Raw genomic sequence first — 18,265 nt, 5'->3', positions numbered from 1 at the left:
TCCCCTCCGGTCGGGGCTAGCAGCGCAGCCCCGTGAAGAACGGCATCGCAGGCTTAGCGACCATCGCTAAGCCCGCGCGCCAAGCGTCACGGTGGCTGACGCGCACGATGACGTCAGCCGCACATGCGCGGGTTGGACGGCTCCAACCCGCGCATGCGCGGATGACGTCATCACGCATATGCGTCAAACCCGCGCATGCACGGGCCGTCATGCCCCTCAGCCGCCCCGCGGACTGATCCTGCGGGGCGGCGGAGGAATAAAGGGTACGCGGGTATCGGACCCGCTGCCTGTGATCGGTGCCCACCGAACGCAGGCCCATGCCTGCCATGGTGCCATCGGTGCCATGGTTGTCCGGAACGGCACTTTGCGGCCGTTTTCACGAATGGTGAGAGCAGGTGTGTTTACGTTCGTGAAAACGGCCGTAAAGGCCTGGGCACTAGGCCCATCGGCCAGGGGAGAATCGTTGTTCGCCGTAAAAAACGGCGAGCAGCGATTCGTGTCGTGGGGCGGCCATGGGGGGGGGGGGGGAGGGAGAATAGCGGGAGGTCGGGAAAAATGTCAGGAAGGCCCTCCCGCTATTCTCCGACCCATCGTGGGCAGCGGGGAATCGCGCCCACAGTGTAAATACATAGGCACAGGCATCGGGTGAGCATACGGAATGTGGTACTACTCAGTAGAGAAGATGCGTGAAGAGATCAATTCAGCCCATAAGAGGGTCGTTTAGGAGTCTGGTAACAGCGGGGAAGCAGCTGTTTTTGAATCTGTTAGTGCGTGTTCTCAGACTTTTGTATCTCCTGTCCGATGGAAGAGGTCAGAAAAGAGAATAACCCGGGTGGGAGGGGTCTTTGATTATGCAGCTTGCTTTCCCAAGGCAACAAGAGGTGTAGACATAGTCGATGGATGGGAGACAGGTTTGCGTGATGGACTGGGTTGTTTTCAAGTTCCATTCATTTACTGGTAAATGTGCTTGAACATTTATTGCATAAAGGTACGGTCTGGGGAACTTTTCACTCTACTGTCCCTGTAAATCCAAATTCACTCTCGCAAATTCCCTCCTGTAACAGAAAAGGACATTTATGAAATGTCACTCATAATGCTGACTGAGAAGTATGGTTTGACCTGTTCATAGTATTTGTGTGCTACCTTAGCCTATAAGTAGAAAATATTTTGGAAGACGTCAGCAAACAAGACATTAGCCTGTTATTTTTTTGTCAACATCACTTCCTTCTCTGTGTCAGCCTTTGACAAAGCAAATGAGTAGCCATGCTAACTTTACTTTCACTATTCTTTGAGCTAAACTTAAAATTTGGTGCAGTGAAAATATTAAACTTTTAAAATTTTTAAATTTTAAAAAATTAAACTTAAAAGAGAAGTAATAGGAGCAGGAACAGGCCAATCGACCCCTCGAGCCTGCTCCACCATGCAAGAAGATCTTGCCTGATCTGATTGTGGTTTTAACTTTCTACCTGACCCCAATAGCCCTAGACTCCCTTGTAGATTAAAAATCTGTATAACTCAGCCTTGAATATATTCAATAAACCAGCCGCTGTGGCACTCTGTGGAAAATAATTCCAAAGACTAATTGCCCTCTGAGAGAAGAAATGTCACCACACCTCATCTCCATTTTAAATGGAAGACACTTTATTTTGAAACTGTGCTGCTAAGTTCCAGATAACCCCACAAGGGGAAAGAAACTCTCAGCATCTATCCTGTAAAGATCCCTTAGAGTTTTCTATGTTTCAATAAGATCACCTCTCATGCGTCTTCACTCCAATGAATGTATGCCCAACCTCCTCAGCCTTTTCACATAAAACAATGTCTTCATCCCAGGAATCAACTCGGTGAACCTTCTCTGAACTGCTTCCAGTGTAGATATATCCGCTTAAGTAAAGAGACCAAAAATGTGTGCAGTCCTATCGGTGTGGTCTCACTAATGCCCTGTACAGTTGCAAGAAGACTTCCCTGCTTTCCTACCTAATATTGTACTGCCAGCTAATTTTATTGCAATACACTTGGCCCCTTCATTAAAGTCTTCAAATAGATTGTCAGTATTTGAAATGAAATGAAAATCGCTTATTGTCACGAGTAGGCTTCAATTAAGTTACTGTGAAAAGCCCCTAGTCGCTACATTCCGGTGCCTGTCCGGGGAGGCTGGTACGGGAATCGAACCGTGCTGCTGGCCTGCTTGGTCTGCTTTTAAAAACCAGCGATTTAGCCGAGTGAGCTAAACCAGCCCCTATTTGAGGCTCTGGTGGTGTTTCACGCCCGAAGATTTGGCGCATAACGGCCGCCGATCCTTTGTATAGCTGGGGGCTAGCATGCCGGCAGCATAGAGCAACTGGTTCTAGCTGCTGATATGGCCCGGAGAATTGCTGGGTCCGTGGCTGCGCATGGGCACGGCAACGGCCGCTCGCGGGCACGGCCTGTAAAATAATGCTCCCCCTTTGGCCGGCTTGCCAAACAGTGCCTCCAGCCCCTGATAAAGTCCTCCCTGCCCCCGGATCGCCCCCCCCCCCCCCCCCCCCCCCCCCCCACTGTGGCGGCGCTGGATTGAGTCCTCCCCTCCCCCACTGTGGCGGCGTTGGACTGAGTCTGCAGTCGCGGGTGAGACTGAGACCATGAGAGACCCACGCCCTCGGAAACTCGGCCGGTCAGGGACGGAGCTTCGGGGGGCTGAGCTTAGGCAACGTCCTGAGGCCATCGGTACTCTCCGAGTACTCCGAATACATGCTGCCTGACCTGCTGAACAGTGTCAGCATTTTTCTCTCTGTTTTTAGTTTGGATTTCGAACATGCAGTGTTGCTTTTGTGTGAGAGGAAGATTGTGAATCTATTACTTGGTGAGCAGCAGCCCTTAAATGCTGAAGACCCACGAATTCTGCGACTCCCATCCAACTGCTTTCCTGTGCAGGTTCTCATTGTGCTGGGAGCAGACTAAAATGAAAGCGCTATCCTCCTTGCTGCTGGTGTATGCACCTGCACCACAAACGGGACACTGAAACTCAGCACCAGAGGTATGGTAGAGTTTATGAAAACCAATTCACTGCTTTCATCCAATTGGCCCATTGAAACTGCAGATTCTGGTACAGTCAGAGCTGGAGGAAACCGTAGGAGTAATCTCAGTCTACCTTAAGTACTGTTGGAAGTCTTACAACACCAGGTTAAAGTCCAACATGTTTGTTTCAAACACTAGCTTTCGGAGCGCTGTTCCTTCCTCAGGTGAGTCTTAAGTACTGTTAAGAGAGGCACATCAGGGTGTTTGCACAAAATATAGGAGGGGAGATTCTGTGGAGCTACTCCTGCTCTGCTGCAATAACCTGTCTTGAAGCTTAGCAGAGACACAGTTGCATCATGTTACCAGAGTTTCCTCAGTGTTTTGTTTGTAAGAGGCAGAACTTGTACTCCTTACAAAACAAAAGACAGGGGAAGAGCCAAGTGATGGGACACCTTTAAACCAGAAACATACACTTCCCGGAATCTGGATTTGAATGGCAGCTGGTATACCAAGTGAATGAAATAATAGCAGCTGCTTTGGGGGTATATCAACCAAAGTGTTGGGCCCTGGGCCAGGCATTTAGCCTGAATCCCAAAGAATTGGCAGTGAGATTCTCCGCTGGTGGGATTCTCCATTGCGCCGGCAGCGTACCCCCGTGCACGGGTTTTCTGGTGGCATTGGTTGGTCACAATGGGAAATCCCATTGGCGATTAGCGGGAACAGAGAATCTCGCTGCCGGCGAGGGCGCACCGCCCAGGAAAATGCGGCTGGCGAACCGGAGTATCCGCTCCAGAGCTTTTTACTTAAAAGATTTGGCCAGATCAGATGGTAATCTAGAGCAGTATTTTTCAAACTTTCTTTCCCGGGACTCACTTTTGGCAACCGGCCGACCTTCGTGACCCAGGTCGACCAACCTTCGCCACACACACCATGTTCGCTTACCTTTTAATGCGAAAGGGGAGCCTGCTTTGTCCTCATGATCTCACTTGAATCTGGTTCAAAGCAGCAGTTGGCAATGTGGATAGCAGGTGCAGACTTCAGCCAGTTTCTTTGTATCGTCTTCATCTTTATGAAAATGGAAAATCCAACCTCACACATGTAGGTCGTCGTGAAGGGCAATAGCAACAAGATGCATGGTTTACGCAGCATTGGATACTCCTGCAAGATGCTGCACCAAAATGCTGACAGCCTCGAGGGCCTTTGGTGCATTTTTAATGTGGCATTACTGGTCAGCTGCAGCAGCAAAGTCTTTTAATTTGGAGTGGGCTCTAAGTTAATAACCGACTCTGCAGTCTCAACCTGAAAAGGAGTTTTTCAAACAACACTTCTCTTTCAAATTCTGAAACGTCTCTCATTTGTCAGTATTTCCCTGTATATAACATACATGAGCTTTGCCTCCTTATTTGCATTGTCACAATTGACAAAATCGTACAAGAATTCATCTTTATAATTCTTTGTTCCGTGTGAAGTTTCTGTTTTCAGGGCTGTTAACCAGAGGCCCTGGAGCTCTAACACTAGTACTGCCCTGTCCTCCCCTGGACTCTCCAGAACAGCTCTCCAGCCAGATTCTGTTGTGTGAGATCCCGTCCAATAGGTACACTGTCTATTTGAGTCTCTAGCTGTCTCTTACTTTTAATCTTCACAGTTACCTTGCCATGCTTGCCAGCAGCTGCAAAATGGAATCAATTCTACTCCCTGCTTTGATGCCAAAATCATGCCCCTGGACAGTGCTTCACGTTGATTCTACGTGGAGGGTACATGACCTGTTCTCCGCTGCCGTTTCTGGCTGAAAGACTCCACACAGCCTAATGTAGCTCCATACTTCTCCCACGATCGGGACCACCACAGGAACGGCGGGGCCAATCGCTCCCCACACCCCCCCCCCCCATGACTCGCCAGTGGGTCGTGATCCTGACTTTGAAATACCCTGATCTACTAGAGCACTGCCAGATTAAGTAGTGGTCAACCTTTACTCCTCTGGGAAGGTGATGCAAGAGTTACTGGAAAATCTGGGCAGGGATACATACGGAAAGCTGTAGCCTGAAAGTTTGAATCTCCTGCTAACAGTTGTAAGATGAGGGAATCTCCCTGTCGGCTCCTGAGAATTAAAACTTTTCACAGAGATGAGAATCCCAAACAGCAACATGATTACATGCATTTTGAAACAGAAAATACTCTACTGAAACTAGGTTTAATCATTTGTGTACATTTAAAAAACGTTTATATCTTCAGAATGTTGTAAAGCTTACTGGCAGTAATAATTGCACAGCTCATGATAAATCCAGGATGATAGTTTAAAAGATTTATTTGGTTTAACTTCTTATTTTTTATTGGCGGCTGAAGCTGATCACCTATTTTTGATTTGTATTTTTTAAAGTTACAATAACTGTACCCTTTATATGTAATATCGATGTTCTAAAGTTATTGTCTATGATCTGTTTACTTGGTGGACAAATTGCATGCCATAGTTTTAGATATTCTTTCGTTCTCTGCCTGAAGACAGGTCCTTGATAATTATTCACCAAACCATGGCAAAAGTGCCATGGTTTTTCATGGGAAAGACCATGAGGCAAGTTTTGCTTCTATTTCAGCTAGACTCAGATAGAGCTCTGCATTCCTGGTGCTAACCTGTTTCGCACACTGACCAACTGCTGCTCCCCCTAACTTAAGGTATATCAGGAACTGTATTATACGACTGTCATTAAGATGGGATTTGCATTGAAACTCTTTCGGCTAAATGGGACCCAGGTTCGAGTTGTAAGAACTAATGACACCACTTGGTTATTTAAACTAGTGCTATAGTGAAAGCACCGGATGGAAGCACAATGATCCAAAGACGTCCTGACCGCCTCCCCAACTTTTCACTTCAATATTGAACTGAAATTCAACATCACGGAATAGTCATGCTGCTGCATCTATTTGTGAGATTTTTTCTCTCAAACTCAGTATGTGCAGACAGCTTAGTATTTCTTACTACACAGGGATATTGTAGCTTTTAGAGCTTCATAGAAACTCTACAGTGCAGAAGGAGGCCATTCAGCCCATCAAGTCTGCACCGGCCTTTGGAAAGAGCAGCCTACTTAAACCCACTCCATCCTCTTCCCGTAACCCGAACTACCATGGCCAATCCACCTAACCTGCACATCTTTGGATTTTGGACTTGGGAGGAAACCAGAGCACCCGGAGGAAATCCACGCAGACACAGGCAGAAAGTGCAAACTTCACAAGAACTCCACACAAAGCTTGTTGGAACCTTATCTGTTGCTGTCCTTCCTTTATTGTGAAAATATACTGGGTATTATGAAGTACCCATGCCAGCATACTGTATTGGTACTGTAAGAACAATGTTAGAATTGCTTTCATAGCATCAGGAGGTGAATCGTTTCATCCACCTGAAATTTAAATAGGAGCGCACTGTCTACATCAGATATGAGCTCCTACCAGAGTCCTTATGGTCACTATCATGTAGTTGGTCTCTTCACAGAGTGTTTATGAACTAGCTTTGCTTTTTTAATGCAATCCCCAACAAGAATAGAAAAGTATTTACAAAACCAATTTCTCCAGCTTCTTCTGCAGAAAACCCAATGTACACAATCGATAAAATCTTTCGGAGCACTCTATAAGAATCCCCATACCTAACAAAAAACTGAGAATGTCTGCTACTTTTGCATTTTGATTAAATATGTCTTCAGGGTTCCACAGGAGAGCTTTCCAGCTAAGAATTAATCTGTAAAGATAAAATGGTAAATACTAAAGCCGTGATGCATAAAGAGGGCAGAACTTAACATTGACAGTGCTTTCTTTCATAGTAATCTGTGCAAATGTCCATGTAAATCTCAGTGCCGTTCCTTTAGTTTACTTCTCGTATTGATTTTCGTTCCTTGCAGAATATTTTGGGCTAAAATCCCTCACGACTAATTATTGATGTTGAAAAGTCATTCAAACAAGCCATGGAAATAAAAGAACGGAAACCCTACCGATCTTTAACAAAGAGCAGACGTGAAAAGGAGCGACGATACACCAGTTCTTCAGTGGAAAGTGAAGACAGCAAAGTACCTCACAAATCCTACAGCTCCAGTGAAACACTCAAAGCCTATGATCAGGACCCAAGATTAGTCTACAGTAATCGTGTCAAAGAAGTAGTTCATCAGGAGTCCGATGAATACTGCAGACCAGGTATTTTGAATTATCATAAAGATACATCTAATGCGAAGAAAAGGGCAAGTAGAAGCATTGAACCAGTTCAGAGGTTTCGTAGCTTGTATTGGATCAGGTATTCCATTTCTCAGATACTAGTCACTTCAGTTAGCAATTCGCTTAAACATCATGGGGGTAATTATCCAGCTGCATTGCGCTTACCGGAAAATCCTGCTGTTTCGGGAATTTCGAGGAGAGGCATGAAAGAGAATTTGCGCCGGTCGCCTAACAGTTCACAATATTCCCGGGCCCTCCCAGCAGATTCACACTCAGCAAGGGCGAGAACCTGATTACGATTCATTCAGTGAATTTAAATGTTCAAAGTCGGATTTACGGTGAATACTCCGGGCACGTGCAGTGTTCCCACCTGTCAGCTGACACAGCATTGGTGGGAATCACTACTGGTCTCCTCAGAGACCAGAAATGATGACCATGCAGGGAGGCTCAGTGGCATTTGTACCCACCGGGAGGTTGGGGCCACACAGGGCAGTGCCGTGGCATTGTCCCTTTGCACTGACCTTGGCACCCTGGTAGTACCACACTGGCACTGCCAGGGTGCCAGGGACAGTGCCAAGGGTTAGGGTCTGGAGGGGGCAGGGCAAATAGGTCAACCCATTGGAAGGTCCCCAATGCCCCAGGGCCATCCACCTATGTTAAGGATGGGGGAGGGAGATCAGGCCGGTGAGCTGTGTTCGGAGCGGGAGGGGTATGGCGGTACATGCTATCAATGGGGGGGGGTCGTCCCAATGTCCGAAGGGGAAGGTCCCAATGTCCGAAGGCGAAGGGTCTTTAATTTCACTTTGATTTTGGTGCGCTCTTTAAAAATGACACCCTGATCCCTATGAAGCTGGGCTTGCCTGCATGTTCAGGCCCCACCCCGCACATGCCAGTTTCAAAAGAAATGGCGAAGTGTGGGAAGATTTCATCGGAATACCTGCTTGGTTCTCTGGGGAGAAACACGTCGGTGTTCTGACTGAACCTGGCACTTCGCCATTTTTTGGGGAAATTACGCTCCATGTATCATGAATAGGAACTTGCATTTCTCTGGGACGCCAGGCAAAGAAATTGGTCAGAAAATGCTGGAAAATGTCAGCTAGCCTGGCACTGTCTGTGGGGAGAGAAAAAGAGTTATCGTTTCAAGTCCAATATGATTCTTCTTAGAACTATTGGACTCTAAATGTTGGCTCTGTTTCTGTCTCCACAGATGCTCCCAGACTGACTGTGTTTTATCAGCACTTCCTGTTTTTTATTTCAGATCTTCAGTTTATGTGATTTTTTTTTGACAGTTCTAACTGCTTTACAGAGCAGAGAAGGAGGAGCACAGTGAAAATTAGGCAAGAGATAATTGAGATATTGTAAAAAAAGAGACTTTCGAAGGGAGGGAGGTTACTTTTTTTTTAAAAAGAGAGAATCTTTAGTGACTGAAATGTCAACTTCTAATGATGGAGGAAAGTGAACACAGCAAAGAAGCAGTAATCCTGTGTTACAGGAGCAGATGATCCATTCAAGAATGTTAAGCTGGAGAAGATCAATCAGTTGAAGAGGGGACGGAGGATGACTTTGGAGAGATTTAAAGCAATGTTGCACAGGGAGCTCTTAGTGCTTGTCAAAGGTTGGTGTGTATGTGGGAAGAGACAAAGCATGAAGTTCTGAAGTGCAGGTTTTTGGAGTTGATGAGGTCATCATTGGGGGCAGCAATCTTTGAGATGATAAAAGCTTGAATGGTTTAAGGGATTTACAGCAATACAGTGGAGATGTGAGCATGTAATGTTAATGATTGAGAGATGAAATAAACTTGTCAGGGATATCAAGGTTAACCCAAAGATTATTTTTTAATTCTTAGAAGGAAAAGGAAATAGCAGCCTTATTGTATAGTTACTTTATGTTGGTCATCACACTGGAGAAAGAGAATAATATGTCTGATATTCCGGGGTAAACAGAGTATCAAGTACTGGATTGCACTAAATTAAGAAAGCTGTATTTAAAAAAGAAATAATCGCACTAAAGACCGATACATCTCCAGGACATTATGCTTTTCTATTATTATAGGAAGTATTTGAAGAAATTGCATTTGCATTGACCATAATGTTCAACACACCCTCAATTCAGGAATTGTCCATTCAGATTGGAAAATTTCAGGGGTAAACCCGCTGCTTAAGGGCGGGGAGAAATCAGGGAATTATAGATCTGGTAATCTTATATGTTGCAGGGAAATTGTTGGAACCTGTAGTTCAGGGCAAGGTGACTGAGCACTTAGTAATTTTTGAGCTGATTGAGAAAAGCCAACATTGATTGTTGAAAGGTCGTCCATGTGGAACAAATCTAATGGAATACTTTTAAGAAGTAATTAAAATAATAAACAGGGGAAATTCTTGTGGACATTGCTTTTTGAATTTCCAGAAGGCATTTAATAAGGCTCCATATAAGAGACTGTTTGTTAAAATTAAAACTAATGGAATTGAAAGCAAATGATTGACCTGGTTAGGAGATTGATGAGGCCATAGAAAACTTGGGTCGCAATATTTGGTATGTACTTTAATGTGAAGAAAATGCTTAGTGGTGTCCCAAAAGCATCTGTGCTGGGGCCTTAACTATACTTTATTTTTTAATGACCTTTATAATGCAACAGAAAGCCATATATTAAAGTTTGCCAATGACACAAAGATTTGTGGCATAGTAAGTAATGTAGATAAGAGCATGAAATGAAATGAAATGAAAATCGCTTATTGTCACGAGTAGGCTTCAATGAAGTTACTGTGAAAAGCCCCTAGTCGCCACACTCCGGCGCCTGTCCGGGGAGGCTGGTACGGGAATCGAACCGTGCTGCTGGCCTGCTTGGTCTGCAAGCATAAACTTGTTAACATAAAAGAGACGTTGATAGAGTAAGCGAGTAATGTAAAATTTTGATAAATGGACTTCAACACAGTAAAGTGTGAAGTTACCCATTTTGGAACAAGAAAGGATAGATTTGAGTATTTTTTAAATAGTGAAAAGCTAAGGGTTTTATTAATTAAAATGCGATTATCATGTGCAAAAATAAAAATCAGAAAGGATAATGGAATGTTAGCCTTTATGACTAGAGAACTAGAATACAAAAGGAAGGACATTCTGGTACACCAAAGAAAGTATGCATTGGATCACATTTAACAAAGAACAAAGAAAATTACAGGGCTTTGACAAAGAGTCATCAGACTCGAAACATTAGCTCTTTTCTCTCCCTACAGATGCTGCCAGACTTGCTGAGATTTTCCAACATTTTCCCTTTCGTTTCAGATTCCAGCATTCGCAGTAATTTGCTTTTCTCTCAAAGAAAATTACAGCACAGGAACAGGCCCTTCGGCCCTCCTAGCCTGCACCAATCCAGATCCTTTATCTAAACCTGTCGCCTATTTTCCAAGGATCTACTTCCCTCTGTTCCCCGCCCGTTCATATATCTGTCTAGATGCATCTTAAATTATGCTATTGAGCCCGCTTCTACCACCTCCGCTGGCAAAGCGTTCCAGGTACCCACCACCCTCTGCGTAAAAAACTTTCCACGCACATCTCCCTTAAACTTGCCCCCTCTCACCTTGAAATCGTGACCCTTTGTAATTGACACCCCCACTCTTGGAAAAAGCTTGTTGCTATCCACTCTGTCCATACCTCTCATAATTTTGTAGACCTCAATAAGGTCCCCCCTCAACCTCTGTCTTTCCAACGTAAACAATCAACCTTTCTTCATTGGAGAACTGTGTACATTATGGGCACTGCATCTCAGAAATACTATATTGACCTTGGATGGAGTGCAGTGCTGATTTTTCAGAAAATAACCAGGCTTCCAATACTTAATGTATGAGGAGACGCTACACTAGACTTGTGTTCTCTGAAATATATAAGGGTAACGGGTGATTTGATTGAGAGACCTTGATTGGGTAAATAGGGAAAGACGTTTTCATAATAGTTGGGAAATCTGAGACATGTCATTCAAGAGAAACAGGCCATTCAAGAGAGAAGTTAGGAAACATTTTCTTCGAGCCAAGGTTGGCTGCAGTGTGGAACATTCTCCCACAGAAGCCTATATGCTTGATCAATTAATCATTTTACATCTCTGACAAGAGATTTTGCTCACCATGGGATTAAGAGATATGGAGTTAGGGTGTGGCTTGTCAGCCATTTTCTGATGGAATGGCGGAACAGGCCAGGAGATGAATGGTCTTCACCTGCTCCTATGAAAGAATGTTGTGTTGCTTACGGGTCAGATACAGGGTAGGAAATAGTAGGAAGCTGTAGGTTCAACCCGGATGATAAAATTTCACATTTATAAATTTGCCATATGGATTTGGCCTGGTAGGTCAATAGAATCAAGTATGCAGACATCCTGTTAGATAGTAGCAGAAGGACTAATGCAAGGGTCAGATGTATTACATATTGGCCCATACTTTGCGGTGAAGGATGAAGTGATAGCATTTGCCATTGACCTTGACCAAACTGTGACGGTTCATGCTTTGTGAGCAAGTCCAGAGGATTTCTCCATGATATGGGCCACAAAAGATCTTTGCAGCTTAGTCTAATACAAGCTAAATATCAGAGAATGTGTGGAGACGAAGAGAAGACATGCCATAGAATCTATCAAAACTGACAGGTCACGAGTGGAAAAATCATGTTTCTCCCTAATGAGCTTTAAGCTGTTGCTGTATCAGTTAATAAAAATTGATAGCTGATTGTAAAAAAAAAATATTTTTTACCAAGTCATATGCACGAATGCAAATTAAAAATTATATAAATGTAAGCAAAAATAATTTTTGAATAGTCATAATAAAAACAGAAGAAAAGGACCAAGGTGGAACTTCTACCGTAATTCCACCTTCCCATGCTCCTGATTCCTTATTATCCAAAAACAGGTCAATTTATCTTCCTTTATATTCTGCTGGAAGCAACCACAACCCTTTGGACCAGAGAATTCCAAAGACCCATAACTTTGTGAGGGAAGACATTTCTTCTCATTTTAGTCTTAAATCGTCGACCCCTTAATCTGAGACTGTCATCCTGTGTAGAATGCAGTTCTGACCAATGTTGGAGAATTATATAGCATACCCTGTGGAGCAGCACAGAATCACCCGCTGCGACCTCGGGATTCCCATAAGGTTCTGCAAATGCTTGGACCCCTGAAGTTGCGTTCAGTTTCACAAGTGTGATGATGGCAGGTGCTGACATCTCCGCGACCACAAAATCCAGGCCATATTGTTTTCTGCATGTAGAATGGCAAATTCAGGGTTTTGACTTTCTATGATAAGGTTATGCTGGGGAAATATATATTTATTTTAATTCCCATTTTGTTACAATCTAGTAACCGGAGCTTGCATATTTATTAGATAATTAAACTGCTTCAGACGTGAAAACCTGCATTTAATTTCAAATAAATTAGTCCCTAAAAAATGTCTGCAGCGATTTGATTTTCTAAAAATTGAATAATATTTCACATGGATTGGGACTTTTGTTAAAACATTAAATTCCACTTTTGTCTCATTGAATGAATTTTGAAAAATTAACAGAAAAAGACATATTCTGAGATAGCTCTATCACACTCCGAATTACATTATTTAATTTCAAAACCTTTCCAAACTTACATTAGAATTTCAACTGCCATGGAAAGTCAAAGTGTTCTATTTCCAACACACCAAGATGCTATATAATTGCATGGTGAATGAAGAAATAAGTAAAATGCAAGGAAAAGGGTGCACACCCAGCATGACTTTGCAAATCCAACGTGACTTTGCAAATCCAACGTAACTTTGCAAATCCACTATTTTAAAAAAAGGAGTACTTACAACATTTGTTGGAAGGATGAAAACGCAGTCAAATTTTAACACTGGACACAAACCTTTGAGGCTATTCTGCTACCATTCAGTCAGGTCAAGACTGAGCATGCCTTGCAGCTTGGAAGTGCTTTTTAAGAACAAGTTTTTTTTATCTTACTGAAAACGTCTGCAGTATAATCAATCAAGAGTGGAAGAGTTGAATGGGTTAATGCTAATTTGAGGTCAGCTTTACTGAATGGTTTTGACCTGCATGTGAAGGGGGTTTGTGAATGTTGGGTGGGAACAGATGGTGTGGCTGCACTCACTTTCTCCTGAGGGCACAGCCTGCCAAAACTTTCAGTCTGGGTTCACACCTGGGCAACGGGGAACGGGACCTGAAGGTCGATAGCCAATTCTTGTGGAGTGCCACATTCAGCAGATACATGTAGAAAATTGGAGGAACAAAAAAGATGTACATCCACATTGAAACAAAGTTCCCTTGTGGTACATACAATAACCTTTATATTGCAGATTTACAGCACCAACGGGAAGCCATTCATTCCCTTGATCTGTGCTGGCTCCATGCGAGAATAATCCACAACGTATCATCAACTTGCTGTCTCACTGTAGCCTGTAGAAATCATTCTTGTAATGCTCTGCATCTTTTCCGGGGCACCACATGGCCTCGTAAATCTGTTGCACACTCCTTATTTCTTTTAAGTCCTTTCTATAAGTCTTTGCACAAAACTGCAAAAGCTTAACCGTGGCCTTATCCAATATTTTGTGTAAATGCACTATTTCTTCTTTGGTCTTCAATGCCTCCATTGATAAAACTCACATCTCTTTTAAACGGCTGAAAAATTAAGGTTTTAATTTTAAATCATGCTTACATCTTACCAGTAGGCTAATAACTCTGAATAAGTTTTGTGTGCAAAAGAGTATTACTTGCTTGAATAGAAATGAGATGTAAGGGCAGCACGGTGGCGCAGTGGTTAGGACTGCTGCCTCACGGCGCCGAGGTCCCAGGTTCGATCCCGACCCTGGGTCACTGTCCGTGTGGAGTTTGCACATTCTCCCCGTGTTTGCGTGGGTTTTGCCCCCACAACCCAGAAATGTGCAGGGTAGGTGGATGGGCCACGCTAAATTGCCCCTTAATTGGAAAAAATTAATTGGATACACTAAATTTATTTAAAAAAAGAAATGAGAAGTAAATCTCTCCAAAGTTTATCATTTTGAAGGAGACATTATGCTGATAACAAATATTGATGCAAATATTTTTCAGTTTTTAAGCATGAATGTTCTGCCAGATAAATTATAATTTTTAATTGTTACAATATAAAAGGGCAATAAAAAAGACAATAATGAAAGTGAACACACCCTCTTCCATCAAATCTGGGTGGAAATGCTCCTAGCGATTTATTGGTTCGTTTCATTATCCTTTTTAAAAGGGCACAATAGGCCCAGGGTATGAAATCCGTTTATCCAATGCATTCATTGTGAAGACGTTTGATTTTCAGTTAATTGTGGCAGTAATTTTTCATAATTTATGACAATATTTCGCAGAGGCAGACAGAAGTTGGTCTTTAATACAGATGATGCTCTCAAGCTCATGAGTGAGTCAGCAAGCAGAAATGGAAAGAAAACAAACATATTTTGATGAACCAGATTACCTTATAATTAATCTAAGCCATTGGTTCAAAAGGACAACAGAACTTTTGGGCCCTGAGGCTAAATCATGAGCTGTTTGTTTGTTCATTCTGTAGTCTCTGCACAAAAATAAACATTTGGTAGCTACGAACAATGTTTATAGTATTAAACGGACCATAAGCCTTCATGCTTTATATTCTGTATCAAGGTTAAGAGCAGACTGTTCTTAGCAGCTCGTATTCAATTTGGTCCAGCAGGACCATATCTGTCACAGCCAATTTAAGAGACAGGGAGATGAAGAATGTGATTAACTTGAAAGCTTTCCTCTCCTTTCTTTCTCCTACAAATGTACATTTCCCTCAATTCGAAAGAATTAAATCATTGTTCCTCTTGATTTTTCTTCAGATAGTGAGGCTTATGGCTGTTTGTACAGCTGGAATGCATTGAACTGATTTGAATTAAACTGGTTCAGGTCGAGCATTCCAATTCCTTTCTGGGAATAGTTTTGAATGTAGGAGGAGGTGAGCGAAATGTCTTTTACTATTGCACATGAGCTGAAGACTTCTGTGGAAAACAGTCAATGTAGAAGTATTGGAAGAAAAATGCATATATACTGAACTTCCATTGTAGGAAATGGCCAAATTTTGCTGTAAAAGCAAGCTGCATGCAAGGCATACACTGTTATTAAGGTACAAATCAACTAGCAATTTGTAGGGAGGAAGAGATACCCTGTGAATTGCAAATCAACACAAGTTGATGGCTGAATTTACCTCTCCACCATTGGCTTCATAAAAACATTTTGTTCTTAACTTCCCCTCTATTCAAGAAAGGAGGGAGGCAGAAAGCAGGAAATTGTGGGCCAGTTAATGTAAAATCTGTCATTAAGGAAAATGCTATAAACTATTAGTAAGGAGGTTACGGGACATTTAGAAAGTCAGAATTTAATCAACATGGTGTTGTGAAAGGGAAATCATGTTTGACAAATTTCTTAGATTTCTTTGAGGATGTGCGATGGAGAAAGGGGAACCAGTAGATGTCGCGTATTTGGATTTCCAGAAGCCATTTGATAAGGCCACATTAAAGGTTTCCACACAAAATAGGTGTTGGAGGTGATATGTTAGCATGGATAGAGGGTTGGCTAACTAACAGGAAGCAGAAAGTCAGGATAAATGGGTTATTTTCAGGTTGAAAAACTGTAATTAGGTGAACACCACAGGGATCAGTGCTTGGGCCTCAACTATGTACAACTTATATTAATGACTTGGATGGAGGAACAGACTATTATAGCCAATTTTCCTGATCATGACAAAGATTGGCGGGGAAGCAATTGTGAGAAGAAAGGAGAGGGATAGAGATAGGTTAAGCAAGTGGACAGAAAAACTGGCAGGTGGAGTATAAGTCAGTAAAATGTAAGATTGTCTGTTGGCAGAAAGAATAAAAAAGGAGAATATTATTTAAATTAAGAGAGAGTGCAGAATGCTGTGGTACAAGAGATCTGGGTATCCTTGTGCATGAATCATAAAATGTTAACATGTAGGTACAGCAAGTAATTAAGAAGGTTGGGATGTTGGCCTTTAATGCAAAGAGGTTGGTGCATAAAATAAGTCTCACAGCATCTTCACAAGGCATTGGTGAGACCACATTGAGAGCACTGCATGCAGTTCTGGTGTCCTTACTTAAGGAGGTAGATACTTGCATTGGAAACAGTTCAGTGAAGGTCTGCTGAGCTAATTCCGAGGCTGATCTGGTTGTCTATGCGGAAAGTTTGAACAGGTTGAGCCTATATTCACAAGAGGAATTTCTTCTCTGAGGGTCATTCATCTTTGTCATTAAATTCTGGAGGCCAGTTCAAATATGATAGCATAAGCAAGTTCTAATTTTCAAAACACCTCTGTTTTTGAACAATTTCAAAGATGCAACTTAAAATTATTAGGCAAGATATTTCTGGGACATACCCTGTTGGTTGGAGTTACAATTGCACATTTGGGTTTTGCAGGAAGTGAGAGCTGATAACAGGGCAAAACAACCTCTGAGATCTGACAGAGAGCACCCCTTTCAGTTAAACAGCATTTTGTTCCCAATAGAGTATAAATACTTTCCAATAGCTATCACCAAATGTTCCTTCACCTACCTGCATTGAAAAGAAAATCAGTCAATATTCTTTATATTACCAAAGCCCTTCTCACTGGACATTGCTTCAGCTTTCAAAGATGTGAATACATTACAAACCATTTACTGCTTTAAAGTAACAGCGTTGCCATGAGAACTAAGGACTTTGTGTAAGTGCCATAATTTTGGCCAGCAGTGAATATCAATGTTGGTGAAAGTTTAACTCAGTTGCTTATCTTTTCTGCTCTCTGCCGCTAAGAAACTTATTCCATGTAAAGTATTTTAGAGATAGGAATTGTTGAAGTTGAGGGTTGGGGGAAGAATCTGCCTGCAAGGTTGAGCTGCTTAGTTTTAGCTTCACATAACTGAAAAATACCTCTTGTGTATAGAGGCAGTCGCAACATTTTCTGAAATACTGAACATTGCTTCCTAGGAACAAATTTTTCCCTGCGGGAGTTAGGACTGACTGAAGCTACACCTCAGCCTGTCACTGGATATCGGACAGAATTAGGGCTGTCACACCGTGGATACTCCGTAAGCGGAGGCTCTGATGCTGACACAGAAACAGATGGGGTCATGTCTCCTGAAAATGCAATGAGACTTTGGGGACAAAATGCTAAATCAACACGAAGCTCCTGCTTATCCAGTCGGGCAAATTCTACACTCACCCTTACTGACACAGAGCTTGAGAACACAGAAAACGGTAAGAAATCAAAAATAAATTTATATTCCCCTTGACAAAGTTATTTGGATTAAAAATTTGTTGTTTATATTGTGGTTAGAATTACCCATTCAGCTGGGCTGGCATTTAATGACCAGGACAGCTGAACCAGATTGGAAAGCTATTTTATCATCGTTGACAAACTATTTCTTTCAATACGGGGCTTCCTTCCTTAAAAAAAGGTATTGAACCTTTTTGTCAGTGAAACGCCATGACACAAATCACATCAAATGCATCATTGTTTTTCGTGCACATGATACCTTTTGCAATAAAAATGATGTGTTCCTCTACTATCCTCTCTCCTGGGCATAAAGTCAATGTTTTAAACTGAAGGAAGGCCAGCACAAAAGTCAATGTTCTGTTCTCAGAAAATGGCAAATATAAATTATAAAACATTGTGTATTTATATTGCATCTTTAGTGCAATAAAAAATCAAAATGTGCTTCACAAGAGCATCAGAAAGCAAAACGTGAAACCGAGCCACATAAAGAGATAAGGTCAGATGACCAAAAACTCGGGCAAAGAGGTTGGTTTGAAGGAGAGTGGTGAAGGTGGAAAGTGGGGTAGAGAGGTGGAATGTTGTAGGAAGGACATTCCAGATCTTGGGGTTGAGGTAACTGAAGGAGTGACCACCAATGGTGGAGCAATTAACATTGGGCATACTCAAAAGACCAGACTTGGAGGAACACAAATAGAGGGCTGTAAGGCTGGAGGAAATTAGAGAGATAAGGAGGGCATGGAACGATTTGGAAAGGAGGATGAATATTTTAAAATCATGATGTTGCTTGACCAGAGGATAGTATAGGTTGGCAAGCAGAGG

The 18,265-nt window shown here is 42.5% G+C and overlaps 1 protein-coding gene across 1 annotated transcript in view; it reads left to right on the top strand.

The window, feature by feature from the left end:
• The window catches only part of tenm4 (teneurin transmembrane protein 4), an 851,752-nt gene that overhangs the window by 329,652 nt on the left and 503,835 nt on the right, over positions 1 to 18,265 (top strand). The window contains 2 exon segments of the mRNA XM_038818655.1: positions 6,882 to 7,170; positions 17,158 to 17,427. Of these exon segments, the coding sequence (XP_038674583.1) occupies positions 6,945 to 7,170; positions 17,158 to 17,427 (496 nt within the window). The 5' untranslated portion in view covers positions 6,882 to 6,944.

The sequence above is a fragment of the Scyliorhinus canicula genome, chromosome 14 (assembly GCF_902713615.1).
Source record: "Scyliorhinus canicula chromosome 14, sScyCan1.1, whole genome shotgun sequence".
NCBI lineage: Eukaryota > Metazoa > Chordata > Chondrichthyes > Carcharhiniformes > Scyliorhinidae > Scyliorhinus > Scyliorhinus canicula.
Note: the sequence above shows the minus strand (reverse complement) of the source record. Positions and strands in the feature narration are given on the sequence as shown.